Source organism: Equus caballus, chromosome 10, assembly GCF_041296265.1.
Source record: "Equus caballus isolate H_3958 breed thoroughbred chromosome 10, TB-T2T, whole genome shotgun sequence".
NCBI lineage: Eukaryota > Metazoa > Chordata > Mammalia > Perissodactyla > Equidae > Equus > Equus caballus.
The window spans coordinates 18,995,367-19,023,254 of record NC_091693.1 but is presented as its reverse complement, the minus strand read 5'-3'; the positions used below and the strand labels follow the sequence as shown (position 1 = coordinate 19,023,254).

General features: G+C 61.5%; 1 protein-coding gene and 1 long non-coding RNA gene across 2 annotated transcripts; one reads left to right on the top strand and one right to left on the bottom strand.

The window, feature by feature from the left end:
- The first annotated feature begins 6,217 nt into the window (after window positions 1-6,217).
- LMTK3 (lemur tyrosine kinase 3) lies at window positions 6,218-26,121 on the top strand. The gene is made up of 15 exons (XM_023650031.2): window positions 6,218-6,431; window positions 7,337-7,470; window positions 7,711-7,861; window positions 8,362-8,438; window positions 8,887-9,005; window positions 12,298-12,385; window positions 12,723-12,871; window positions 13,413-13,497; window positions 13,572-13,693; window positions 13,840-13,989; window positions 14,782-17,303; window positions 19,925-20,334; window positions 22,071-22,206; window positions 22,436-22,573; window positions 25,609-26,121. Exons 1-15 carry the CDS (start codon window positions 6,356-6,358, stop codon window positions 25,623-25,625), a joined length of 4,374 nt encoding a protein of 1,457 aa, XP_023505799.2. The 5' UTR covers window positions 6,218-6,355; the 3' UTR covers window positions 25,626-26,121.
- On the bottom strand, window positions 8,608-20,038 carry LOC111775232 (uncharacterized). The gene is made up of 4 exons (XR_011421945.1): window positions 19,906-20,038; window positions 19,232-19,351; window positions 9,107-9,187; window positions 8,608-8,742 (listed from the first exon to the last, which is right to left on the bottom strand). It is a non-coding gene; the product is annotated as an uncharacterized lncRNA (long non-coding RNA).
- Window positions 26,122-27,888: the final 1,767 nt, after the last annotated feature.

The window sequence follows — 27,888 nt, the reverse complement described above, 5'->3', positions numbered from 1 at the left end:
TGAGCCCAAACGTCGCCCTCTCTGGAAGCTTCTCTTCAAGCGATCCCAGCTGAGCACAAGGTGCCCTCCTGGGTTCCCACCACACCCTGCTCGCCTTCCTCTCCCTGATGGACGGTCAAGTGGGCCACCCTTGAGTGACTGGGGAAGGGCGTGGCTTTGATCGGGCAGCAAATGCTTCCACAGGAAATGACCTCGACTTCTGTCCCTCATTCAGCAAATATTTATTGTGCCAGGAACTCTGGCGGCACTGAGAGGAGAGACAGACCTATGCCCTCACAGGGCTCCACTGGGAGAGACGACAATCACCAAAGCAAAGAAAGGAAAGAGCTAGTGTGTCATGTGGTGATGGAGGAAAAAACAGGGATTCCATTGGTGAGACAGCGAGGGGGATGCAGTTATTAAGAAAGTGATCAGGGAGGGCTTCACTGAGGAGGTGACATTGGAGCTTTGACCTAACAGAGGTGAGGAAGGAGCCATGTGGATATCAAGGAAGAGGGAACAGCCAGTGCAAAGGCCCTGAGGTCACACTATGCTTAGAACACGGAGGCGGGGGAGTTGGAGGAGGGCAGTGTGGGCAGAGCTTGTGAAGAGTGGGGCAGAGAGGGCAGGAGCTCGTTCAGAGAGGGAAATGGGGAGGGAGGGAACGATCTTGTAAGGCCTTGGGGACCACAGTGAGGACTTTGCTCTCACTCCAAGAAAGATGGGAGCCGAGGGAGGGTTCTGAGCAGACGAGCGACAGGATCGGATTCAAGCTTTCTCAAGATCTCCACAAGAACAGCAATCATATTGATATTCCTTCTAACCAGCAAACCTGCGGAGTGCTTTGCACAAGTGATGTTGGCAGAAGGCCCCTCCATCTATCCAGCTGTCTACACCCCCGTCAGCATTCTAGACACTTCCTTCTCCCTCAGCCCCGGTGCCCGAACGGAAGACCAGCACGGTCTCCCACCAAGACACACCCGGAAGTAATTTTTCAACAGCTGTATCGGGGTAGAATTCACACGCCATACAATTCACGCACTTAAATTGTACAAGTCAGTGATTTTTAATATATTCACCGAGTTTGCAAGCATCACCAAGAACGGTTTTAGAATATTTTCAGCACCCCGATAAGAAATCCCTTCTCTCTCCCCCATCCCACGGCAAGCACTGATCTGCTTTCTGTCTGATTTGCCTCTTCTGGGCGTTTCCTATAAACGGAATCCTACGACATGTGGCCTTTTGTGTCTGGCTTCTTGCACTCGGCATGACGTTTTCCAGGTTCATCCATGTCGTAGCGTCTCTCACTGACTCATTCCTTTTGGTGGCTGAATAATATTCCACTGCATGGATCGACCAAGTTCAGGTTACCCATCATCGACGATGGAAGTTTCAGTTGCTTCCACATTTTGGGTATTACGAATAATGCTGCCGTGAATATTCATGCACAGATGTTGGTGTGGACACCTGCTGTCATTTCCCTTGGGTAGATACCGAGGAGCGGAATTGCTGGACCATGTGGCAATCCTGTGTTTGACTTTTTGAGGAACAGCCAGACTGTTTTCCAAAGGGACCACACTATTCCCACCAGCAGCGTATGAGGATTCCGATTTCTCACGTCCTCGTCAACACGTGTTATTGTCCTGCAGCCATGTGCTCCTGTCCACCTCCGTGGCCAGTCGCCAGCTGGGGCTGCCACCATGTTCACCTGGACCAATGAAGTCGCCTCCTCCTCCCTGGCTTCCGCCCTGTCTTTCCCCACATCACAGGCAGAGGGAGCCTGTTAGCACCGAAGTCAGATCCTGGCTCCCTCAGGTGCGAACTCTTGGATAGCTCCTCACTGGCTGAGAATAAACCCAGACTCCTCATCATTGGGCCCACTGAGCCGGCCCCTGCTCGCCTATCTGACCTTACTCACGTCGCCGCCTCCCTACCCATTCGCACCCAGCCACACCAGCTCCCTAGCCACTTCTTGATGCCGCAAGCAGTGTCCAGCCTCAGAGCCACCCCCAGTGCTATTCCCTCTGCCCTAGTCTTCTTTGCCCTGCTCTCATCCTGTCTCTTTCTTTCCCCTCTCAGGTGTGGACTTCACTCTCACCTTCCCGGAAAAGCCTTCCCCTCGGCTCCTCCCCCAGCCTAAAGCACAGCCTCTCCATCCGCTCCTCATTGCGTTTGGCCCTCTTTGAAGTTGCATGTCTGTTTGTGTGACGGTTTGTCCATTGGCTATCTCCCCCCGTAGGCGGGGCTCCGTGAGGAGGGGTGCGCATCACCACCTGACCTACAATGAGAGCAAACTAAATATTTGTGCTCATTTCATGGCCTCAACAGCCACTTCCTATCTTCCTCTTTGCATGCACAGTTCTCTCTGCCCAACACGCTGTTCCCTCTCCTTTCCTCGGGCTGAATCCCATGGGACCTCAGTTTCATGTCACTTTCTCTCAGACAGTATTTCAGTTTTTACTGTGTTCTCTCTTGTTTCAGTTTTTACTGTGACACACAGTAAAAAAAAAAAATATTGTGATCGAGACACACTCATAAACACAAGCAGCAATTCTCAAGCCTTTACACTCTTAAAATTATTAAGGACCCCATAGGTTATTATTTATGTGGGTCATGTCTATCGATATTTACCACGTTAGAAATGCAAACTGATAAATTTTTTAAATATTTGCTTATTAATGCATTTTAAAATAACATTAATAACCCCATTACTATACACCTAAACATATAAATCTATTTGAATAGAAAGAATTTTTCCAAACAACAAAAAAACCTAGTGGGAAGTGTGGCTCTGTTTTTACCATTTTGCAAATCTCTAACATCTGGCCCGACCGCAGATCCTTGTAGCTGCTTCTGCATTTGGTCATGATATTGCACGCCGTGTAGCTTCTGGAAAATTCCAGTGTACATTCAGGATATATGAGGCCGGTCACACCTCAGCATTCGTATGAAAAGACTTTTGACCTCTGGGATCCCCTGACAGGGTCTCCGGGACCCCTAGGGGACCCTGAACCACACTTTGGGGCCCCCATGACATAGGTCCACAGTTTTGAAATCAATAAAGCTCCGGAAAAAAGTTTTATTATAGGTTTGGGGGCAGAACTTGATCCAAACAGACACACAGTCTTAAATTATTTATCCTCCTCAGTGGGACCGTTGGTAGATCTCACCCCAGAAATAGTAAAGTGAACAGCCAGACCACACTGCGGCCGTTCAGAATACACAGCATATGGTCCTATGAATTATTACAATCTAAAAATTCCCCAATCCAGGCCACGTCTGGCCCCCAGGGTTTCAGAGAAGGAACCTATCAGAAATAAAAGTTCCATACATGGCTATTTCCCCTACCACGAGCACGCACTCTGCTACGTTCTAGCTTATTCTATTTTCCAAAAAGCTCTGGTCACAACCCACAAGCTTGACGTCACACCTCGGCTCAGTGCTCATAGTTTGAAACCCTCTAGGAGAGCTTCTGTAAGGCCCTGTGACATCCCCACCCACGAAGGGCGGGGAACCCGGTTGACTTGTTCCCTGCTGCACGTCCAGCTGCTGGCACAGGGCCTGGCTAAGCACACAGCAGGCGTTTAATAAGTGTTTGTTGAGTGAATAAATGAATACATAGCCAGCCTGGGACAGAGTTAGGACTGTAACCCCGCCTGCGCCGCTCCCTGAGCATCTGCCCACATCTCTTCCAGACGCCCAGTTAGCGACCTCCAGGCTCTTGGGATCCTCATCTAGCCGCTGCTTCCTCCCGGGGAATGCGCTGAACCTGAGCCTCCCTTCTGGAGGAACCAGAACTACATTTCCCACAAGTCTCAGGGCTGGGACTACACTTCCCATAAGCCTCTGCTTCCGCCAAGTCCTGTGCCCTTCAGCCACGGGGGCAGCTAATTGCATCTTTGCTCACGCGCATCCCCCACCACCCCCCATTCCGTTCTCTCCCCGTGCGTGATGGTCAGTCTATCCTGCAGCCATGGTCTCGGCACCCGCTCCCTCCCACCCTTCCTCCCGCGACGAACCTGCCTCAGTTTCTCCAATGAGACCCCCGAGAGGCAGCTCCCTCCCCCTCCCCTGGGGTCCCTGATGAGGAGGGCTGTGTGTTGCGGGGGTTGTGAGCTCCGGTCCTGAGTGCGCCCTGAGTCACGGCTGCGCGTTTTGGAGTCCTGGGGTCTTGGACCCCTGCTGGGGGGCGGGGGCGGGGGCGGGGGGAGGGTCGCCTCCGCGGTGTGTAACGAGGCTGCGTCGGGGATGCGCAGCTCCCGCCCCGCCTCCCCCGGGAGGGACGCAGCGCGGCTGCTCGGGGACGGCAGAGACGTCCGCGCGTGCGGTGGGCGTCCGTGCTTCCGGTGTGTCTGCAGCTCGGGATGCTGGGGGATGGGGGGGACCCCGAGACGGCGGCGGCCTGGCACGTGATGTGTGCGTCCTTGTGTGTTTTGTCTGAGTCCCTGAGGGACCGAGTTCCCGTCCCCGCTCTGCCACTTCCCTGCTGTGTGCCTTGGGGCAGGTGACTGCACCTCGCTGTGCCTCAGTTTCCTCATCTGTGCGATGGGGATGATACAACCGCCTGTCTCAGAGGGCTGTTGTGAGGATTAAAAAGTAAAATGTGTAAAGCGCTGAGAACAACGACTGGTGCAGAGCAAAAGCTCACAAGAATAAATAAATAAAATAAACTATGCTTATCTATCTTTTGTATGAGGCAAGTGTCTATGGCTGTGTACTGGCTGTGTAACGTCCTAGGAAATGTGGGTATTTGTGATGTGTGCCTGTGTCTTTGTGTGTGTAGTGCGTGTCTGCATCTTGGTGTGTGTAACTGTGCCCACCTGGTGTATCTATCTATGTGATGGGTGCCTATGGTGGGTGATGTTCGTAACCTTGTAGGATGTGTGTGTACATTGTGATGTGTGTGTCCCTCTGTGTTTAGGTATGTGATGTGTGTATCTTTGTGTTGTATGTGTCTGTGTTGTGTGTCTGCGTGTCCCTGTATGGATAATGTCTGTGCCTGTGTACACTTTTATGTATGCATCTGTATGCATCAGTGTGCTGTATGTATGTGTATTTTTTAATGTGATTTGTGTAGCTTTGTATGCCTGTGTGATTCTCTGAATGTGTTGTGTGTGTCTGTATCCAGGTGTGAGTTGTGCCTGTCTATGTGCATCTGTGCATATCACGCGTGTCTGTGTGTATTCATGTGAGTGAAATGTGTCTATGTGAGAGCTGTATCTTGTATGTACCTGTGTCTGTGTGTGTGTATTTGTGTATGTGATGCGCATATCTATGTATCTGCTGTGTGTCTGCGTACATTTGTGCATGTGATACATGTTTCCATGTTAGTGTATGTCATGTGTGTGTCTATGTGCAAATAGTGTCTGTACTGGTGTGATGTGTGTGTCTGTGTGTCTCTGTGGATGTGATGCTTGTGTCTGTGGGGATTCTTTGTTGCCCATTTGTCTGTGGAATGTCTGTGCTCGTGATTGTGTCCCTCGGTATGTCGCCGTGGTGTCCGCGTGGATCTTTGTCTGTGGCGTGCGCGTCTGTGGATTTGGGGCTTACTTTGTCTGTGGCGTGTGTGGGTCTTTGTGAGGCTTTGCGTGGTTCCTGCGTGGCCGGGTGCATCTGTGCCGGGGGCCGGCCTGCCTGTGCGTTCCCAGTGCAGCTCGTCGTCCCTGCGTCTTTGTGTGTGACGTGGACGTGTCCCCGTCTGCCGATGGCTGTCCACCTTTGTATGTGATGTGCTTGTCTCTGAGGGTCTCTGCGATGTGTATCAGTCGTGTGTGGGCTGTGTGTGCCTGCCTGACATCTGCATCTTGGCGTGGAGCACACGTGTCCATGCTGGTGGCATGTCACAGCAGTGTCTGGGCCAGGCACTCTGGGCCCTGCAACCCCCCCCCCAAGGGTCTGCTGGTCCCTGTCTGTCCCACCCCCTCCCCTCCCTCCTGGCAGCCAATGCTACTGGGGAGCCAGTTGCCATGACGACGCTCCATCCTCCCTCCATCCTCCCTCCTTCCTCCCTCCTCCTACCCTTCCTCTGACAGGCTCTCTGCTCCCCCAATCCCGGCTGCCCTCGGGGGCGGGGCCCTCATTCTTCCCCCCCCCATCCTACCCTCTCCCCCCCCCCCCACCCCAGCAACCCCGGTTCCCCAGCTCCTCTCCTCTGTCTGCCTCTCCATCCCTTCATCTGTCTGTCCCTTCAAAGAGGGGGAGGGGGGTACCTGAGCCACTAAGCAGCCCCTCCCTCCCCCTGTCCTGCGTCTCCTGCCCCTCTCCTGGGCCGGGAGGAGGCCAGGGTCGTGCGGGTCCCCATGGCTGGGGGCTGAGGGCCCGCCCCCCCCTCCTCCCCAGCCGCCACCACCTCCACCTCCCTTCCATCCTCGACAAGATGCCTGCCCCCGGCGCCCTCATCCTCCTCGCGGCCGTCTCCGCCTCCGGCTGCCTGGCGTCCCCGGCCCACCCCGGTGAGTCTGTCCGGCCATCCGGCTGTCCAGCGGCCCCCACCCCCACCCTGGCCTGCCTGGGGGTCCGTCTGCGGGGCTCCGACTCCATCACCTGTGTGCGCGTCTTCCTGCAACCGAGCCAGGCCCGAGGAGCCGCAGGGACGGTGTCTCTGTCGGCGGGGCCTGTGGGAGGAAGGCTGGGGGCTGGGTGGGGAGGGGTCCGTTTGGGCAACATGTGTGTGTGTGTGTGTGCACACGCATGTGTGCGTGCAGGTGTGTGCAGGGAGCCAGGGAAGGACAGGGCCTCTGGGAGGATTGGGGGCAGACGGGAGGAATAGCGTTTCCAAGGGGGTCACAGCACAGGAGGCTGTCTCTCGCTTTGGGGGAGACCAGGGCTTGCGGAGTTGCCTTCTCGGGGGCTTGCACTGGGGACAGAGGACATATGTGTGCTCCAAACGTCCCTAAAAGAGACAGGTCTCAAGCCCCCTAGCTAGGGGACTCCCGCACGGGGCAAGAATCTTCTCCCAGCCTGCAGTTGGAGGGTCAACCTCTTCCCCAAATAGGGGGTACTGAGGCTGTCCGTGGGAGCGTATTTTAAATTCTGAGAGCTCCAGCCTCCACTATGACTCCTCCTCCCCTCAGTCCTCACTGGAATTCCTCCGAGCCTGGGGTGAGGTGACGGGATGGAGGTGGGGGGTGGTCCCAGCTTGGAGCGAGAGGAGGGACCCCACCCCCAACCTAGCCACCTGAGAAGGCCCCAAACTGCAACTCCCACAATGCCCTGGGCCATCTGGCTCCTCTGCCAAGGGGCCCCTGGTTGCAGAGCATCATGGGAGTTGTAGTCAAAACTGGCCAGGATGGGAGGGGCTTGACTCTGGGAGCCTGGGGCTTGAGGCCAGGACCCCAGCCCAGCCCTGTGCCCACAGATGGATTCGCCCCGGGCCGGGCCCCTCTGGCTCCTCCCTACGCCGTGGTCCTCATTTCCTGCTCGGGCCTGCTGGCCTTCATCTTCCTCCTCCTCACCTGTCTGTGCTGCAAACGGGGTGATGTTGGCTTCAAGGTGAGGCGCATGAGGGGATTCCAGGTGGGGAGGAAGATTCCAGCAAGGCATTTTCCCCGACCCAGGTGGTTGGTGGGGGAGGGGGCAGTAAGCCCCAGAGCGCCTTTGGGCCTGAAGTTATGGCAAGACCCGGAGTCTTGGGATGGAAATTGGGCTGGGATTGGGGGACAGTTATGACAAAAAGGACGATGGCATGTCTCAGCCCTATGTTCTTCCACCTCTCACCCCTCCCGGCCCCAGGAGTTTGAGAACCCTGAAGGGGAGGATTGCTCCGGGGAGTACACTCCGCCAGCGGAGGAGACCTCCTCCTCACAGTCGCTGCCTGATGTCTACATTCTCCCGCTGGCCGAGGTCTCCCTGCCGATGCCTGCCCCGCAGCCTTCACACTCAGGTACTGCCCGGCACCTTGACGAGGACCCCACGGCCCCAGGGATGGGATGGAAGGCCCCGAGAGTCTCCCCTCAGGGGCCAGGGAGCTGAGGCCCCGGGCGGCCGAGGGGAAAGGCAGAGATGGGAGCCGCAGAATCTTGGAAGCAGCCCATAGGGAGTCAGAGATCATCTTGGTGGAAGCGATCCCTTAATCTGAAACCAGCTCTGGGAGTTCTTGTGGGGCAGTCCATGGTGAGGTCATCCTGGATCTCAATCTCAGAGACAGCCAGTGGCAGGCTGAGGTCACGTCACAGGATCTTGGGACAGCAAAGGGCAGGACAGATTGGACGCTGGAAGCTTGTGGGCGGCCAATGAGGAGGCTGCCATCCCATCAGGGAATGTTGGGGGCAGCCAAGGAGAAGAGATTGGTGTCTGCTTTCCCCTCAGTCCCCACTGAGTTGACGGGTGCTGGGGGCACTGGGAGGGGAGAGAGGCTCAGGGGCCTCCCTCTTTCCCCCCCAGACATGACCACCCCCCTGGGCCTTAGCCGCCAGCACCTCAGCTACCTACAAGAGATTGGAAGTGGCTGGTTTGGGAAGGTGAGTGGGGCGGGGGGTGGGAGGCACGGGCGTCCATACATTCCGGGGCTGTGCTCCTGTCCTGTCTCCATCCCCCTGCTCCCACCACGTCTCATCTGTCCCCCGGCCCCCTCAGCCCACCCTTCCTGTCCACCTCTCACCCACTCCCACCCCCCCACCCCCCCCACATCTGTCGGTCAGCGCCTCCCTCCTCACTCCATTGACCACTCCGTCGCCACCCGGCTCTCCACACGTCAGTCTGTCCATCCTTCCAACCGTCCCTGCGTCCATCGGACTCTGGGCCTGTGAGTCTCTCACCTCGCATCTGCTGGGGGATGAGGGAGGTGGGCTAGGAAGGGAGATGCTGTGAAGGGGGGGAGGTTGGGAGTCCTGCGGTGGGGCGGATGTGGTGCCAGGGGACAGGCCTGGGGAAACCGCACGCGCTGACTCCCCGGCCCCCCTTGACCAGGTGATCCTGGGAGAGATTTTCTCCGACTACACCCCAGCCCAGGTGGTGGTGAAGGAGCTCCGAGCCAGCGCGGGGCCCCTCGAGCAGCGCAAGTTCATCTCGGAAGCACAGCCGTACAGGTACCGGGACTTCTCGGTGGACGTGGGCCCTCGAGGCCCAAATATCCGAGTTTGCGCCTCAGGGAGGTAACGAATGCGAGAAGTATAGCGTGGGGTCAAACCTGGGTTCGAATCCGGATCCACCTCTTCCTGGCTGTGCCACTCAGTCAAGAGAATTTCCCTCTCTGAGCCTCGGGTTCTTCCTTGGGACAGAAGCAAGAGACAGTATGATGAAGGCAAGGGGAGAGCACAAAAGCTGAGCCATGTGCTCTCCATTCTGACCCTCAGTATCTTCATCTGGAACGTGAGGCCAGGAAGCCCTCATGTGGAGGGCAGCTGGGAGGATGTGAGGTCACCCTGTGTTAAGCACTGGGTACATCTTGGTGGTCCCCTTCCTCAGGGCCTGCTCATGGGTGAGGGAGGGTCACATCAGAATCACAGACCAGGGTTCTGAGCAGGCGCTCCAAATGGCCATTGAGGAGCTGTGTGCCCTTGGCTCTGTCCCCACTGGACTGGGAGGTCAGGGAAGGCAGGACTCTATCCCTCCCCTGCGCAGTCTCCCCTCCCCTCTCAGGGCTTCTAGACAAGGACTAGGTCAACATTCGCTGGCTAAGTGCCTTGTGAGAGAGTCCGTGCCCTGTCACAGAAAGGGTGTGTATACAGAGACTCCTTATCAGGTTGTAAAGTGGGCTTTATCCCAGAGACACAGACATTGGGCCTTATCACTCTCTTGCTCTAAAACCTCCGATGGCTCCCCATTGCCCATAGGACAAAGTCCTACTCCCTCCTACGGCCCACAGGCCCTGCACCGCCTGACCCTGTTCCCTTCCTGCCACTGGCCCCCTGGCCCCAGTCACCCCTCACCAACCCTTCCACATATCAGCCTCTTCCCTGCCTCAGGGCCTTTGTCCTTGCTGTTCGCTCTGTCTGGAATACCACTCCTGGCTCACCCACCCCCAGCTTTGGATGGTGGGCTCCCTTCCCCTCCTCGGGTCTCAGCTCAGAAAGGTTTCCCCTGACACGCCCCCACCGAAGGAGGCCCTGGGACGCTCAGCACATCAGCTCGTGTATTTTCGTCATAACACGTCTCCCCGCTTGTCATCATGTTGTCTGTTTACTTGCTTATTTGCCTCTCTCTCTCTGGACCCGTGCTGGCAACCGCTAGCCACTTAGGGCTGTTTCAATTTATGTGAAATAAAATGAAATCAAATTAAAGATTCAGTTCCTGAGCTACACTCGCCACATTTCAACGGCTCAGTAGCCGCATAGGGCCAGTGGCTCCTGTGTTAGACAGCTCGGGTCTAGAACACTGCCACCTTCACAGAAAGGTCTGTTGGAGACGGCAGCACTATGGTGGCAGCTCCGGGTCTGTCTTGTGGCCCGAGCACAAGTGCCATCGGCCCTCGGTAGATGTTTGCTGAGCGAGCCAGAGACGTGAGATCAGATGCCAACTCTGCTGCTGTTCCCAGCTGTGTGACCCGGGGCAAGTCACTTCACTTCTCTGAGCCTCCGTTTCCTCTGGATCGACTGGGAAACATCATCCTGCCTAGCAGGGTTGTTGGGAGAGTTTGATAACAGAAGTGGCCGGCCCTGGCTCAGATTGGTGGATGTGCAGTGAACCAAGCTTCCTTCCGTATCTTCCATCCCAAACCTCCCACCTTGGGAGTTCCAGCCCTAGCACATGCTGGGCACTGTGCCCCCGGCCCATTAGTGGCGCCTACCTCCCACCAGACCCCAGTGGGAAAATAACTTGCTTCACCCCTACCCTGAGCCAGGCTCTGGGCTGCAAGCCCGGAATGTTTGAATCTTCCCACAGACTCCAGGCCATGTATCAGGGTAAAATCCTTCATCCCGCACAATTTGTTGTTGTTGTTGTTGAGGAAGACTGGCCCTGAGCTCACATCTGTGCCCATCTTCCTCTATTTTGTATGTGGGACGCCGCCACAGTGTGGCTTGATGATCGGTGTGTAGGTCCACACCCAGGATCTGAGCCCGTGAACCCAGGGCCGCTGAGACAGAGAGTGCCAACTTAACCAGTATGCCACCAGGCCGGCCCCTCATTCTGCACATTTTTATGGTGCACCTACTAGTCTAGGCACTGGGGACATGGCCGCATGAACAAAAAGCCCCATATCCTTGTCCTGGTAGATAGAGCTCACCGCCTAGTGGAGGAGATGCACAATAAATAAATAAATGAAGAAAGAAGTCTCAAAACGAAAATATCAGAGCCTCAGCGCCGTGAGGAAGTAAGGCAGGACGCGGCAGAGACACGGGAGCTTCCGATGGGATGGGGGGCGGGGAGGAGGGTGCGTCATGCAAAGCATTGTGGGAAGCGTGTTCCAGGCAGAGGCGACAGCACTTGCAAAGGCAAGGAGGCGGGAAAACGCAGTGAAAATGCAGGGCGAGATGAGAATCAAACCACAGGTGAAAATAGAATCGAGAGGATCTTTTCCTGGGTGCCAGCTCCTCTCCAATCTCATTAAATTCCACGACTGCATGAGGGAGTAACTGTTACTGTCCCCATTTTAGAGATGAGGGAAACTGAGGTGGGGCGAGGTGAAGTGACTTCTGTGAGGTCCCATGCCTGGGAAAGGCGGAGACAGGATTCAAACCCCCGACCTCTCTTACCCACAGTGTGAGGCTGAAGGAGGGGTATGCGCCCCAGGGTTGGTGGGCAGTGATGGTTCTTGGGGAAATGATGTCGAGGCCGAGGCCTGAGGGGTAAGGAGCACTGGGTGAAGGGACGGTGTGGTCTGCAGAGAGAACTGTACGGGCAGAGGCCCGGAGCCTGAGCAGGCACCTGCATGTCTGGGGAGATGCAGACGGGGGTGAGAGGGGGACCCTGTGGAAGGCAGTGGGCACCAGAGGGGCAGGAAGGACTGAGGAGTGAGCCAGGCTTTGTCCTGGGGTGCTGGGGAGCCACGTGAGTGGCAGGTCAGGGACAGACTGAAAGGGAGAGCCCGGAGGCTGGGAGGAGGCAGGGAGGAGAGGCCAGGAGGCAAGGAGGAGGCTCAAGCTGGGGAGGAGAGGGGATGGGGGAGCATCAGGGGGCAGGAAGGAAGCCTGGGGGCGGGGTGAGGAGGAATGAGGGGCAAAGAGGCGCCTGGGGACCTGGCCCCGGAACTGGGGGACAGTGGGGCAGTCCTGAGATGGGGGCCGGGGGAGGAGTGTGTGTGTACCGGGGGAGACCCTGAGAAAGGGAAACTGAGACCAAGGCGGTTGAAGCAACAGTTTTGTCTTGCTGGGAGGTGGGGGTGGGACAGGGGCTGGGGTGGGACGAGGGCTGTCTCCTGACCAGCTACCTCCCCCCCAGGAGCCTGCAGCACCCCAATGTCCTCCAGTGCCTGGGCGTCTGTGTGGAGACACTGCCCTTTCTGCTCATCATGGAGTTCTGTCAACTGGTGAGGGGCTGGGGGGAGGGGATGCTGGACAGGGTGGGCTGGGGGAAGCCTAGGGTCCTAGAAATCTTTGGCAATGACGTCATCATGGCAACACCTGTGTGACATGCGGAAACACCGTTTGCTGTACAGGAGCACTCACTCTGCAGGTGGCGCGCACCCAACTAGCAGGAGAGGCGGCTTCTGTTATTATTCTGCTCCAAGCAGCAGGGGAAACTGAGGCTCAGAGGGGCTGCCCACTGAGAGCAGAGGCCGCCCCCATCCTCGCCTTGGAGTGGCTGGATGTGTGGGTGCGGGGGACGGGGTGGTGGTGCTGACCCCACCCTGCCCTCCCTTCCAGGGGGACCTGAAGCGTTACCTCCGGGCCCAGCGGCCCCCCGAGGGCCTGTCCCCTGAGCTGCCCCCTCGAGACCTGCGGACACTGCAGAGGATGGGCCTGGAGATCGCCCGCGGGCTGGCGCACCTCCACTCCCACAACTACGTGCACAGGTGGCGGCTGAGGAGCCACGGGGAGCACTCATGGGGAGGAGTGTGTGTAGGGGGCACTGCTTAGGGGAAGGAGGCAAGGCCACAGGGGTGGGGTTCCAGGAGGGGAGGAAGGGTCACAGAGGAGAGGGAGGAGTCAGGAGAAGAGGAGGGGTGAGGAGAGGGAGGAGTCAGAAGAGGGGAGGAGTCAGGAGGGGAGAGGGAGGAGGGGAGGAGCCAAGAGAGGGAGGAGTCAGGAAAGGAGGCGGGGTCACAGAGGAGAGGGAGGGGCCAGGAGAGGGAGGAGTCCGGAAAGGAGGCGGGGCCACAGAAGAGAGGGAGGAGTCAGGAGAGAAGGCGGGGTCACAGAGGAGAGGGAGGGGCCAGGAGGGGGAGGAGCCAGGAGGGAGGTGGCCTGCGAGGCGGAGGAAACGGGAGGAGGAGGCGGAGTGAGGAAAGGAGAGGGAAGGGGAGGATTCTGGACGGCGGGCGGAGGCGAGGCGAGGCGAGGCAAGGCATGGGGCGCAGGCCGCCCCTTCTCACGTCGCTCCCCGCTCGCCCCCAGTGACCTGGCCCTGCGCAACTGCCTGCTGACCTCCGACCTCACCGTGCGCATCGGAGACTACGGGCTGGCCCACAGCAACTACAAGGTACGGGCTGCCCTCCATCCGGGCGGGGGCGGGGGGTGCCCCGACCCGCCTGACCCCGCCCGGCCCGCCCCCAGGAGGACTACTACCTGACCCCCGAGCGCCTGTGGATCCCGCTGCGCTGGGCGGCGCCCGAGCTCCTCGGGGAGGTGCACGGGAGCTTCCTCGTGGTGGACCAGAGCCGCGAGAGCAACATCTGGTGAGGGCCGGCCGGGCGCAGGGGCGGCGGCGCCGGCACGGGGAGGGCCGGGGGCTCCGCGGGTGGGGAAACTGAGGCCCGGAGGGGCGGCCCCCGGGCGGGGCGGGGCGGGGCTCTGACCTCCCTCTGCCCTCTGCTCCCCGCAGGTCCCTGGGGGTGACCCTGTGGGAGCTCTTTGAGTTCGGGGCGCAGCCCTACCGCCACCTGTCAGACGAGGAGGTCCTCGCCTTTGTCGTCCGCCAGCAGCACGTCAAGCTGGCCCGGCCGAGGCTCAAGCTGCCCTACGCGGACTACTGGTGAGGGCGGGGGGGCCTGCTCGGACCCCTGACCACCCCCCCAGCGTGGCCCCGGACTCCCCCTCCTTTTTCACCCAGCCGCAATCTCACTCCCCACTCGCTACCATCCCTAGAGCCAGCAGGCACGTCCTCATCCCTCGGCCAGCATCTGGTACTTGGAGGGGGGAAACTGAGGCATGGAGGAGCAGACCTGGTGTTTGAGCCCTGCTTTATTCAACCCTGGAAGACCCCTTGCTGCTTGCTTGTCTCCCTTGTCCCCTAGGTCCCTGTCCCCCTCTCCCTGGGTCTCTTTCCCCCTCTCTCTGGGTCCCTGTCCCCCTCTCTCTGGGTCCCTGTCCCCTTCTCTCTGGGTCTCTGTCCCCCTCTGTCTGGGTCCCTGTCCCCTTCTCTCTGGGTCCCTGTCCCTCTCTCTGGGTCCCTGTCCCCTTCTCTCTGGGTCTCTGTCCCCCTCTGTCTGGGTCCCTGTCCCCTTCTCTCTGGGTCCCTGTCCCCCTCTCTCTGGGTCCCTGTCCCCCTCTCTCTGGGTCTCTGTCCCCTTCTCTCTGGGTCTCTGTCCCCCTCTGTCTGGGTCCCTGTCCCCTTCTCTCTGGGTCCCTGTCCCCCTCTGTCTGGGTCCCTGTCCCCCTCTCTCTGGGTCCCTGTCCCCCTCTCTCTGGATCTCTGTTCCCCTCTCCCTGGGTCTCTGTCCCCCTCTCTCTGGGTCCCTGTCCCCCTCTCTCTTGGTCTCTGCCTGCCCCCAGTGACACCCCCCGGGACTCTGTCCTCCTCTTTCTTGCCGCTGCCTCTCCCCAGGTACGATATCCTGCAGTCCTGCTGGCGGCCGCCTGCGCAGCGCCCCTCGGCCTCTGACCTCCAGCTGCAGCTCACCTACCTGCTCTCCGAGCGGCCCCCGCGGCCCCCGCCTCCGCCGCCCCCACCCCGGGACGGCCCCTTCCCCTGGCCCTGGCCCCCGCAGCACAGCGCGCCCCGCCCGGGGACCCTCTCCTCGCCCTTCCCCCTCCTGGATGGCTTCCCCGGGGCCGACCCCGACGACGTGCTCACGGTCACCGAGAGCAGCCGTGGCCTCAACCTTGAGTGCCTGTGGGAGAAGGCGCGGCGGGGGGCCGGCCGGGGCGGGGGGGCGCCCCCCTGGCAGCCGGCGTCCGCACCCCCGGCCCCCCATGCCAACCCCTCCAACCCCTTCTACGAGGCGCTGTCCACGCCGAGCGTGCTGCCCGTCATCAGCGCCCGCAGCCCCTCGGTGAGCAGCGAGTACTACATCCGCCTCGAGGAGCACGGCTCCCCACCCGAGCCCCTCTTCCCCAACGACTGGGACCCCCTGGACCCAGGAGTGCCTGCCCCCCAGGCCCCCCAGGCCCCCTCCGAGGTCCCCCAGCTGGTGTCCGAGACCTGGGCCTCCCCCCTCTTCCCTGCGCCCCGGCCCTTCCCCGCCCAGTCCTCAGCGTCAGGCAGCTTCCTCCTGAGTGGCTGGGACCCCGAGGGCCGGGGCGCCGGGGAGACCCTGGCGGGAGACCCTGCCGAGGTGCTGGGGGAGCGGGGGGCCGCCCCCTGGGCCGAAGAGGAAGAGGAGGAGGAGGAGGGCAGCTCCCCCGGGGAGACCAGCAGCAGCCTTGGGGGTGGCCCCAGCCGCCGGGGGCCCCTGCCCTGTCCTCTGTGCAGCCGCGAGGGGGCCTGCTCCTGCCTGCCCCTCGAGCGGGGGGACGCCGTCGCCGGCTGGGGGGGCCACCCTGCTCTCGGCTGCCCTCATGCCCCCGAGGACGACTCCTCCCTGCGGGCAGAGCGGGGCTCCCTGGCCGACCTGCCCCTGGCCCCCCCCACCTCGGCCCCCCCCGAGTTTCTGGACCCCCTCATGGGGGCGGCGGCGCCCCAGTACCCCGGGCGGGGGCCACCTCCCGCTCCCCCCCCCCCGCCGCCACCTCCCCGGGCCCCCTCGGACCCGGCCGTGTCCCCCGACCCCCCCTCGGCCGTGGCCAGTCCCGGCTCAGGCCTGTCGTCGCCGGGCCCCAAGCCGGGGGACAGCGGCTACGAGACCGAGACCCCTTTTTCCCCCGAGGGAGCCTTCCCAGGAGGGGGGGCGGCCGAGGAGGAAGGGGTCCCTCGACCGCGGGCTCCCCCCGAGCCCCCCGACCCGGGAGCGCCCCGGCCACCCCCAGACCCGGGTCCCCCGGGGACCCGAGAGAAGCCGACCTTCGTAGTTCAAGTGAGCACCGAGCAGCTGCTGATGTCCCTGCGGGAGGACGTGACAAGGAACCTCCTGGGCGAGAAGGGGGGACACCCCCGCGAGACGGGGCCCAGGAAGGCAGGGAGAGGCCCCGGGAACAGAGAGAAAGCCCCGGGCCTGAGCAGGGACCCTGCAGTCCTGGGCAGCGGGAAGAAAGCCCCAAGGCCGAACGAGGACCTGAGCGTCCCTGCGAACGGGGTGACAGCGTTGGAGAACGGGGGACAGAGAGCCCAGGGCCTCGAGGAGACGGTGGCGGAGAATGGGGGCCCGGGGTCCCCAGAGAGAGAAGAGAAAGTGCTGGCGAATGGGGAGCTGACACCCCCAAGGAGGGAGGAGAAAGTGCTGGCGAATGGGGAGCTGAGGTCCCCCGAGAGAGAAGAGAAAGTGCTGGCGAATGGGGGGCTGACACCCCCAAAGATCGAGGAGAAGGTGTCAGAGAATGGGGGCCTGAAACTCCCCAGGAACATGGAGAGGCTGCCAGAGACTGGGCCTCGGAAAGCCCCAGGGCCCTGGGAGAAGATGCCCGAGAGTGGGGGTCCAGCCCCCACGATCGGGGGACCGGCCCCAGAGACCTCGCAGGAGAGAGCCCCCGCGCCCGGCGCCGCGGCCTGGCCCCGGAGCGGCGGGGAGACAGCCCCTGGCCCCACTGGCCCAGCCCCCAGGAGCGGGGTGCTGGAACCCGGGACCGAGAGGAGAGCCCCCGAGACTGGGGGGGCACCGAGAGCCCCCGGGGCTGGGAGGCTGGACCTCGGGAGTGGGGGCCGAGCCCCAGCGGGCACGGGGATGGCCCCCGGCGGCGGCCTCGGAAGCGGCGTGGACGCAAAGGCCGGATGGGCAGACAGCACGAGGCCCCAGCCGCCGCCGCCGCCGCCGTCGGTGGAAGCCCAGCCGAGGAGGCCGGAGCCGGCGCCCCAGAGAGCCAGGCCGGAGGCGGCCCCCGCGGGAGAGCCCGGGGCCCCCGACAGCAGGGCCGGCGGAGACACGGCCCCCAGCGGCGACGCGGACCCCCCCAAGCCCGAGAGGAAGGGCCCCGAGATGCCACGGCTGTTCTTGGACTTGGGACCCCCTCAGGGGAACAGCGAGCAGATCAAAGGTGAGGAGGCTGCTGGGAGCACGGGGGGTGCGGTGGGGGGCCAAGGCCTGGCTCCTTCCGAGGTCCGGGGGTGCCGAGGAGCATCTCGGGCACCTGGGTGCCCGACAAGTCAGGCTGGTGATGAGCCACACCGCCCGGGCTCAAATCCTGGCTCTTGCCCTCCCTGGCTCTGTGACTTTGGACGAATGACCTTACTTCTCTGTGCCTCAGTTTCCCCATCTGCCAAATATAAACAAGGAGAGCACCTCCCTCAAAGGGTTGTTGTGAGGTGAGGTTCAATGAGTTAGGACTTCCAAAGCCTTTAGCCCAGGGCCTGGCATTCGTAAGCCCCCGCTTTCATTACTGCGATTTGCCCAGACCAGGGGTCTCAAACTCAGATGCCCACGGCGGGCCAGACAGCACTGGGGAATGAATCAAGTCGGCTGGGAGAGGTGGGCTGGGAGCTGGGGAGAAAATGCGGCCACTCCTCGGTTCCACTGGGGAATGCCCACCTGGTGTTGCCAGACCTGCCGCTTTTCCCTTTTAAACCGGAGTTCTGGCTGTTTTTGTGGTTGAAACTGATTCAGAGGAAGCCTGTCTGTGGGCTGAGCTGCCAGCGTGTGGTCTCTGGTCTGAACTTGCCAACCAGCTGAGGCATCTGTCCAGTGTGCCCAGCCCTGAGCTGCCCGAGGCGGGGACCCAGGGATCCTCGGCCCCTGCCCGGCCCCCTGTGGTGCTGGTGACCTGAAAGCCGTAGAAATGCCTGTTCTGGAGGCTGAGTGTTGGTAGGGACACAGGAAGTGTTCTGTCACATGGAGAGGATGATTGGAGAGAAGATAAACGGAGAGGAAAGAAAAAGAGCCCTGTTTCGATGTGGCCACAGGGACTGTGGTTCCACTGGAATCCCCCAGAGGCGTGATTTCCTTAAATACTGAGATGAAAGTTGTACATGACCAGGCCCTGCAACCTCACAGCCACACTCGAGGGAAAGGTTATCGTCTCCGTTTACCAGGAGCCTGAGGATCTGGAGGAAGAGGTCAGGAAGGGGACGGGGACCAGAACTTGCTTTCCTCAAAGCCCGTGGTCCTACAACGCTACCACTTCCTCAAAGTTGTTGTGGGGAGTTTGCAACCGTCTGCGTCAGGAAAGACCACCGGGCAGCAGGAAAATCTCAGGGGATGAGTAATTAAGATGCCCCAGAGGATCTGGGGTGGAGGAGGTCGGTGTTGCTGAGTGAGAAGAGTCTGGGAATAGCCTGTTTTCTTAACCCCGTGAACTCCTACTCATCCTTCAAAACCCCATTCAAATTTCCCCTTCCCTGGGAAGCCTTTCTGATTTCTAAAGTCTGTCATCCTGTCCTCCCTCTGGGCACCCACAGCCCCTGATAGTTCCCTCTATAGTCTGCCCACCCTGAGATGGATAGTCAGGGAAGGCTTCAATGAGGAGGTGACTTTTGAGCAGATGTGAAGGAAGTGAGCCAGGTGCACATCTGAGGGATGGGTGTTTCAGACAGAGGGCACTGAGGTGGGAACTAACTTGGCCTGTTCAGGGACTAGCAAAAGGCCAGTGAAGCTGGAATAGAGTGATTGAGAGGAGGAGAGTGACCTGGTCCACATCCTTCTTTCTCCCTCCTCACCCTGGCCCTCCTCTCGTCCCCACCATCGCCCCCCACAGGGCCTGGCACAAAGTTCACTTATGCACTAATGGACGAATGAGTGGCCCCTGTCTGTTTACCAGTGAGGAAGCAGAGGCTCAGAGAGGTGGATCTGCTTGCCCAGGGACACACAGCAGGCAAGCAGGGTAGGCTTGGGATTCGAAGCCAGGTTTCCTACTCCAGGGACCTGAAGTCCTTCCCTCCCAGCCGGCTGTGATCAGGGCAGGGAGAGGGCCTGGAGGCGGTTAGACACCCCAGTTTTGTCTGGCGATCCAGGGCCAGAGAGGGAAAGTACCTTGGTCAACATCACACAGTAGGGAACATTCAATTATTAATCCCACAAATATCGACTGAGTACTTCTGTGTGCCCGGCGCTTGGGGATGCAGCTGGAACGTGCCCGACTGAGTCTCTGTTCTGTGGCAAGGCAGACATTAATAACAGAAATATAGTTATCTGCTGAGATCATCTGCTGGCAAGGAGAGGAGCTGGGTGCTGTGGGGTGCAGAGCGGGTGGCCTGGCCTGAGCTCCTGGGAGATCTCTGAAGGCTCTGGAAGCCCAGACAGAGCCGGAGGAGGAACAGGACTTGAGTTGGAAAAGGAAGTTCCATGCAGAGGGAACAGCCCATGCAAAGGCTCAGAGGTGAGGGAACAGGAGGGGGCCCCCGTGGCTGGATGGAGGTCCAGCCAGAAGGAGGAGGGGACAGAGCCTGGAAAGGTCAGCAGGGCCAGGGCACTCGGGCCTGGTGGGCCGCGGGGCCAAGTTGGGACTTTGTGCTGTGGGCACTGGGGAGCCATGGAGAGTTCAGCACTGCATAGGGGAAGGTGTCTCCCACTGTGCGTGGAGAGGGGCCCCAGTGCAGCCCTTCGGGGTCACGAGGGGGGAAACTGAGGCCCAGACTGTGGCCTGAGACGACCTGAGGCCACACGGCGGGGCGGGAGGGCGTGCCTCAGTTTCCCCGGGGGCTCACCGGCTCTCTCCCCTCGCAGCCAAGCTCTCTCGGCTCTCGCTGGCGCTGCCGCCGCTCACGCTCACGCCGTTCCCGGGGCCGGGCCCGCGGCGGCCCCCGTGGGAGGGCGCGGACGCCGGGGCGGCTGGCGGGGAGGCCGGCGGGGCGGGGGCGCCGGGGCCGGCGGAGGAGGACGGGGAGGACGAGGACGAGGACGAGGAGGAGGACGAGGCGGCGGCGGGCGCGGCGGCGGGGCCGCGGGGCCCCGGGAGGGCGCGGGCAGCCCCGGTGCCCGTCGTGGTGAGCAGCGCCGACGCGGACGCGGCCCGCCCGCTGCGGGGGCTGCTCAAGTCTCCGCGCGGGGCCGACGAGCCCGAGGACAGCGAGCTGGAGAGGAAGCGCAAGATGGTCTCCTTCCACGGGGACGTGACCGTCTACCTCTTCGACCAGGTGCGCGCGCCGCGCGGGGCGGGGCCTGCGGGGAGGGCGGGGCCTGCGGGGAGGGCGGGGCCTGGAAGAGGGATGAGGCCTTGAGTGTGTGGGCGGGGCCTGCGGGGAGGGCGGGGCCTGCGGGGAGGCGGGGCCTGGAAGAGGGATGCGGCGTTGAGCGTGGGGGCGTGGCCGGCGGGCGGGAGGGGCGGGGCCCGCGGGGAGGGGCCTGCTGGGAGGGCGGGGCCTGCGGGGGCGGGGCTGACGAGACTGGCCTAGGGGTGGGGGGGTCCTGGAGAACAGGGGAGGCCTGGAGTGTGGGGGCGGGGCCTGCGGAGGGGAGGGGCTTGGAGGGGGATGAGGCCTTGAGTGTGAGGGTGGGGCCTGCGGGGAGGGCGGGGCCTGCGGGGATAGCGGGGCTGGCAAGACTGGCCTAGGTGGGAGGGGCCTGGAGAACGTGGGAGGCCTGGAGTGTGGGGGCGGGGCCTGGAGGACGGGATGCGGCCGAGTGTGGGGGCGGGGCCTGCGGAGGGGCGGGGCCTGGAGGAGAGGATGAGGCCTTGAGTGTGAAGCTGGGGCCTTGTCGGGGCAGGGCCTGGAGGAAGAGATGAGGTCTTGAATGCGGGGGTGGGGCCTGTTGGGGGCGGGGCCTGGAGGAAGGGATGAGGCCTTGAGTGTGCGGGCGGGGCCTGGTGAGGGCGGAGCCTGGGGGAGGATGTGACGGGGCCTGAGATGAAGGAGGGTGCTGGAGGGCGAGGGAGAGGCCTGGAGGGTGAGAACGGATCTGGAAGGAAAGAGAGACACCTGAGAGGGCGGAGCCTGGAGAGGTAGGGAGACAATGTTGAGAGGGGTGGGGCGTGGCCTGGATCGTGGGGGCGGAGCCTAGCGAAGTTTGGGGCGGGGCGTGTGGCCGGCGCTTTAGCGGTGGTAGAGCCTAAGGGGCCGGTTGAGGATGGAGAGGATTTTACCCGCTAGGGGCAGGCCGTGGAGAGGCTGCAGGTAGCGCTTAAGAGACCCAACTTGTAGTAGAGTGGGTTCAAGGATGGGCATAGCTAATGAGCTGGGGCGGGGCTTAGAGAACGGGGTTGAGGATTGTGTTGGGTAACTGGGTCTGGAAGGATAGCGTTGAAGAGAAAAAGGGGGGATGGGGTGGTGCTTGTGGCCTGGGGCCATGTCTAGATGAGCCTGGGGCGGGGCATACCGGGATGAAGTCCTGAGATGAGCGAGAACAGGGTCCTGAGCTGGGGCCTGGTGCCTTGGAGTGGGGGAGCTGGGGTACTTCAGAGAGCGGGGCTTGGGGGCCTGGGGGAGGGTCGGGAGGTGCGTAGGATGGGGTAGGGGTTTGGAAGACCATAGGGGCAGGTAGTTCTGGGACCCGAACTTGGACGCCTGGGGCCAAGATCTCGGAGGTAGGTAGGGGTCATGGAGATGGGGCGGGACTTACCAGATAGTACTGGGTTAGGGGCTCCCGTGGAGGCAGCGCCGTCAAGGAGCAAGGAGAGAATTCCTGCGGTGGGCTGCTTAGGTGTGGGCGGGGCTTGGCAGTCGGGGGAGGAGCCTGGGGCCAAGTGGGGTTAAAGCTGACCTGAGGCTTCGAAGGCAGATTACGGGCTCCCAGCCGCCTCTCCCGGGAGTGCCATTTGTAAATGGGATGCCTGAAGCCTCAGAAATGTTAGCGGGTTTTGTTGTTTGCTGGGATGCAGCGGGTGGGATGTGACGGTTAGCCCCCTCTCGCCTCCCCTAATCTGCCTTCACAGGAGACGCCAACCAACGAACTGAGCGTCCAGGGCCCCCCCGAGGGGGACACGGACCCGTCAACGCCCCCAGCGCCCCCGACGCCTCCCCACCCCGCCACCCCCGGAGATGGGTTTCCCAGCAACGACAGCGGCTTTGGTGAGGGGCGGGGCGGGGCCTGGAGGAGGGGCAAGATTTGGGGCGGGGCCTAGAGGCGGAGCAAGAGGTGGGCGGGGCCTTAGGCGGTGGGCGGGTTTGGGGCGGAGCGATGATGCAGGCAGATGGGGCGGGGCCTGATGAGCGGGCGAGGGCGGAGGGCAGAGCCGAAGCTGGGGGTCTGACCACTCCTCTCTCACACTCCTTCCCCCCCCCCGCCCCCCGCCCCCAGGAGGCAGTTTCGAGTGGGCGGAGGATTTCCCCCTCCTCCCCCCGCCCGGCCCCCCCCTGTGCTTCTCCCGCTTCTCCGTCTCGCCTGCGCTGGAGACCCCGGGGCCCCCCGCCCGGGCCCCCGACGCGCGGCCCGCAGGTACGGTGCTTCAGACTCTCTGCCCGTTTCTCCCGGTCCCCGTCTGTCCCTCCCCACCTCATCTCTGAATTTCCCTGCCTCTCTCCTCAGTCTCTTCCTTCCTCTCTCTGTCTACACTCGCTGCTCATCACTGAGACCCCACCCAACTTGGAAGCAGCTCAGACCCCGCTGCACCCTGGTGTCAGTCAGATGGGCTTGGGCACCCCCCGCCCCCCCCCCCAACCTCAGTTTCTCTTTCTGTAAGGATCCCCTCCAGGTCTTGCCCATCTTTGTCCCGTCTGTGGGCTTAGACTCCTGCCTGGCACTTGCCAGATCCCGACCCCACCTCTGTTTGGGGGAGCACGTTCATGAGAGGCAGACAGGGATAGAGCCCGGGTGCTCAAGCCGGATAGTAGGAACCAGGGCAGAGAGAACGTGGCCAGGGTGTCCCCGAGCAAGAACAGCAATGGCGCCACCACTAACAGTAATAACAAGCGCTCACACAGGCCCTGCATGTGCCTGCCGCGTCTTAACCCATTTAATCCTCGCTGCCACCCCATGGGCTGGATTCCAGTCTCATCCCCATCTTACAAAGGAGGAAACTGAGGTATCGAGAGGAACGAGGACCCGGGATTCAAACCCAGCTGCCTGGCCTCTGGGTCGGCAACCGCTCCAGTAGTCAGCGCTGGTCAGGTGCTTTGCTTGTGGCATTGCACATGGCCATGTCACTAATCCTCACGACCACGCTGAGTGAGGGTCACGTCGTCTGTAGTTTCTGGCTGTCCCGAAGCTAAGGCCTCTCTCGCAGAGAGGAGGCAGGACTCGGGCTCTCTGCTGCCTCCTGCTGGCGCTCTGGAGAACACCGCTGCATGCGGGGCTTGCACTCGGCTGGGCAGGTGCAGGTGGTCCGGAGGACACAGCTGAGAAGCTAGAAGGTGCGACTGGACCTTTTCAGGCACGGTCCCATTCCTGCTCCCCCAAATCGTGCCTGAATCCAGGAGTCGGCTCTGCCACTTCTCGGCTGTGTGACCCAGGGCAAGTCACTTTCCCTCTCTGTGCCTCAGTTCCCTCATCTGTTGAATGGGGATGATAACAGGCTCTAACTCATAAAACTATTGAGGGGGTTAAACAGCTTCATCCTTCCCATGCTTGCGGCCCGGAGCTGGTCACGTAGCAGTGGTCTCTAACCGGTAGCTGTTACTGCGCTTCATTAAGTAGATGCTAACCGAGCATCGGCTGGGTGCAGGCACTGTGCTGGGCACGGGGGATTCGGTGTGAGCAAGATCCAGGACGCCCACCCCGCCCGCAGACACTCGCCCCACAGTCTGTCCCGCAGGCAATGAGAAACTGCAAACTCGGGGTTGCTGAAAAGCAGAAGAGCCAGGAGAGGGCTTTGTCTCCTGGTGGAAGGGCCATCTAACCAGGGACTCGAAGGGTTGGCTGTCCTTAACTAGGTGAAGGGGAAGGGGACAGAGGGCTAGCAGACGGAGCAGCTTGTGCGAATGGCCCGAGGCAGGAAAGAGCTTGGCCAGTTCACGGACCAGAAGGGAGGCGGGCATCTGGGGCTGCTTAGAGAGGGGGGCAGGTGGAGGGGGTGAAGCGAGAGGGGACAGGGCCGACTGTGCAGGGCTTGAGAGGGCGCTGAGGGGCGAGGACTTTGTCCTGGGGGCACTAGGGAGCCATGGGAGGGCTGTGAGCCAGGGAGCGGCAGGTCAGCCCTGGGTGTAGAAAGACCCCTGGGGCCACGTGGGGGCCGATGGAGGCAGGGAGGCTGGGGAGGAGGCCAGAGGGAGACTCCAGGAGGGAGAGTCCAGGCGGGGTCAAGGGCAGGGGGATGGGGCTGAGGGCTCACTCTCCACTTAGCTGCGTCCTCAGGATTCACCCCAAAGTCACTTCCTCCAGAGGTCTTTGCTGAGGTCCCCATGAGGACAGGCTGGGTGGGCTCCGGGGCGTGGGGACACTGGCCAAGGGGTGAGTCAGAGCTGAGGCCGGCAGGGCCAGCCGGTGAGGGTGACTTCCCCTTTAGCCACCGAGAGAGAAGGGGGGGCCCAGTCGCGCGGAACCCCTGTTAGCAGATGTTCCCCCAGCAGCTGGGCGGGGAAGCTGCCGAGACTGTCCCCCGGGACCGTGGTGGGGGGCCCAGGTGGCGGGGCCCCCTTCTCCTCAGCCCCTGTGCTCAGCATGGCTCTGCCCACTTGGCCCGTGTTCACCGGGTGCTGGTGACGCCACGTATCCCAGTGTCCCCCGCTCCTTTGAAAGGGAGACCACGGTCCTGCTTCCCATTTAAAGAGAGGGTGACCGAGGCTCAGGGACAGGGCTGAGGGCTGTGACCCGACCGGGGCCACGCAGGTAAGAGGTGTGGGGCGGAGAGCAGGGGCGACAGTGTGTGGCCCTGGGTGAGGACCTCCACCCCCAGCCCTTGGTTTTCTGGATCTGTGGAATGGGTCGGGGGCTCTCCTTCCACTGAGGGGATGGGGGCTCATGGGGAGAGATTTTCCCACTGGGGGAAGGGCGCTTTGCACCAGGCCCCGTGCCATACGTTGGGGCTGCCGCAGTGACCACTGTCCCGTCCTCCATGAGCTTACGATCTAGAGGGGCAAGCAGACAAGAAGGTCTTCGACAAAGACTGGGGTTATCCCAGAGGGGAAAACATGAAGAAAAATAACCACAGCTCATGAGATAGAATGACTTGGGGTGGGGGGTGAGGGGGGCAACTGTTTGACCGAGAATGGCCAGGAAGGCCTCTGAGTGGGGGCATTGTGGCCGGCGCCTGACTTATGTGGAAGGGCTAAGGAAAGGGCAGGGAGTGGGAACAGCAAGTGCAAAGGCCCTGGGGCAGGACTGTATTTGGCGCCTCAGAGGAACAGCGAGGAGGCTGGTGTGGCTGGAGTGGAGTGAGTGTGGGGGAGAGGGGAGGTGAGAACTGAAAAGAACAGAGTAGATCGTGGGGGGTCTCGTGGGTCACAGCCAGGGCTTTGTTTTCACTCGAGTGAGCCAGAAGCCATGAACCTGCCTCCCAGTAATTCATTTTCTGTCTCCATTCCCTCCAACCTCAGGCCCCGTGGAGAACTGACTCCCCGAAGACCTGAGCCCCCTGCACCCCCAGAAGAGGAGTTGAGAGTAGAATCCTCTGTGGACGATGGAGCCACTGCCGCCACCACAGACGCCGCCTCCGGGGAGGCCCCTGAGGCTGGGCCCTCCCCCTCCCCCACCATGTGCCAAACGGGAGGCCCTGGCCCCCCACCCCCCAGCCCCCCGGAAGGCTCCCCTGAGCCCCTCGACCCCCTCGGTGCCAAATGAGGCAGGAAGCCCCTCGCCCCTCCCTGGAGAGCCGCCTTTCTTGGACGTGAACTGAACTCCTTCGGGCCTGGAGCCCCTCGGCACAGCGGAGGCCCCTCCTCCCTCCCTCCCGGCCCCAGACACGGGCTGCAGGCTTCGGGGACCTGGACCCCCCCATCTCGCGTCTCCCCATCCCGCCCCAGCCCGGCCCCTGGAGGGGCCTCTGGTTCAAACCTTCGCGTGGCATTTTCACATTATTTAAAAAAGACAAAAACAACTTTTTGGAGGAACGCGGGGCCTGTGTGTGTTTCCAGGGGTGAAGAGGGGCGGATGAGGGGAACGGGCGCTGCCCGGGAGACGCCACCATCCTCGCTGCCCCATTTGACGGACGGGCACGTGGAGGCTCCGGAAGCGGGAATGCGCACGCGCAGAGCGGGCGCCGGCGCCTCTACTTCTCCGGATCCCGGCTCTGCGTCTGGGGTCGGCGGCCCTGACTTCAGCTGCAGCCTCAACTGACAGTTCAAGAGGCGACGAGGAGCCAGCGAGGGCTGGGGAAGGTGCCCGATTACGGTCAGAGGCGTGTTTCCACCAGGGAGCCCGTGGCGCTGGCCAGAAGCTGCCCAGGACCAGGGCTGGTGAGGGGGCTGCTCAGAAACGACCCGCCAGCGCCCACGCTGGATCACGGCCACATCCCACCACTTCCTCGGGACAGCACTGCCGGTCCCTCGAAGGTCAGGGTCTCTCTCCTGCCCCCGGTGGCTGTGCCTCAGTTGACCTGCTTCTCCACGTGACCACCCCCTTCCCGGACATTCTCTCTTGCCTTCCGCTCTAACCGCGTCTGCCTGTTCACATTTCTCTCAGGTTTTGTCCCTTGAGCTCCTTGCCACCCCCCGGCCCCAGTTCTGGCCTCCACCTGTCCTGGTGTTTACCTGTCTCTCTGTCCGTCTCTCTCACCCTCCTTCTTCCCGTCTGCTTCTATTTCGATTTGTCTGATTTTCTCCCCGTCTTGACTTTTTTCTCCCTGTCAGTGTCTCCCTGCCACCTTCCTGTTTCTATTATGTCTTTCTGCCTTGTGTTTTTGTCTCGACTGTTTTCTCGGTTTCTCCCGGGCTCTTGACTGATGTAGCCTCCATCTGTCTCTCTTCCCTCTGACCGGGTCTGTCTTTGCATCTTTGATCTCCTGGCTTTGACCTTCCCCCATCACCTTGGTACCAGATTCATTTCCGTACTTGAGGGATGCTGTATGGATGAGAGAGGAGGGAAGGGGCCGGGAGTGGGTACCCCACTGGGATGCTGTGGACTCCTGGCGTGGGGATTAAGGGGATGAGGGCATTAGGGTCACAAGTAAGTCTGGGGGATGGAGATGGGGCAGTGAGAGGATTAGGGTCCTGCTTCCTCCCACTACTGCCCCTGCTGGTGGGCCTGGGGGTGCTCGGCCTCTTCTTGGGACGCGCCTGCCTAGGGTGGGTGCTGCATGGAACCACGCCGGAGGGGGAGGTGAAAGCCTGGCCCCTGGGTCTGAGGGAGGAAGGGGGCCTGGACTCCCGGGGCTGAGGGAGGAGGGGCTGGGGGCCTGGACTCCCGGGTCTGAGGGAGGAGGGGCTGGGAGCCGGGACCCCCGGGTCTGAGGGAGGAGGAATGTATTAGTTCACCAGGTCTGCAGTACAAAGAACCACAAATTGGGTGGCTTAATCTGCAGACCTTTATTGCCTCACGCTGCTGGAGGTTAGAAGTCCAAGATGAAGGTGTCAGCAGGCCCGGTTCCCTTTAAGGCTGTGAGGGAGAACGTTCCAGGCTTCTTCCCCCAGCTTCTAGTGGTTCGCTGGCAATCTCTGGCATGCTTTGGCGTCTAGAAGCATCACCCCCATCTCTGCCTTCATCTTCACATGGCGTTCTCCCCATCTGCGTGTGTCTGTGTCCCAAATTTCCCTTCGTATCAGGACATCAGTCTATTGGATTGGGGCCCATGTGGACGACCTCATCTGAACTAATTAGATCTGCAATGACCCTATTTTCAAAGATCCCATTCTAACTGCGGGTTAGGACTTCAACATATG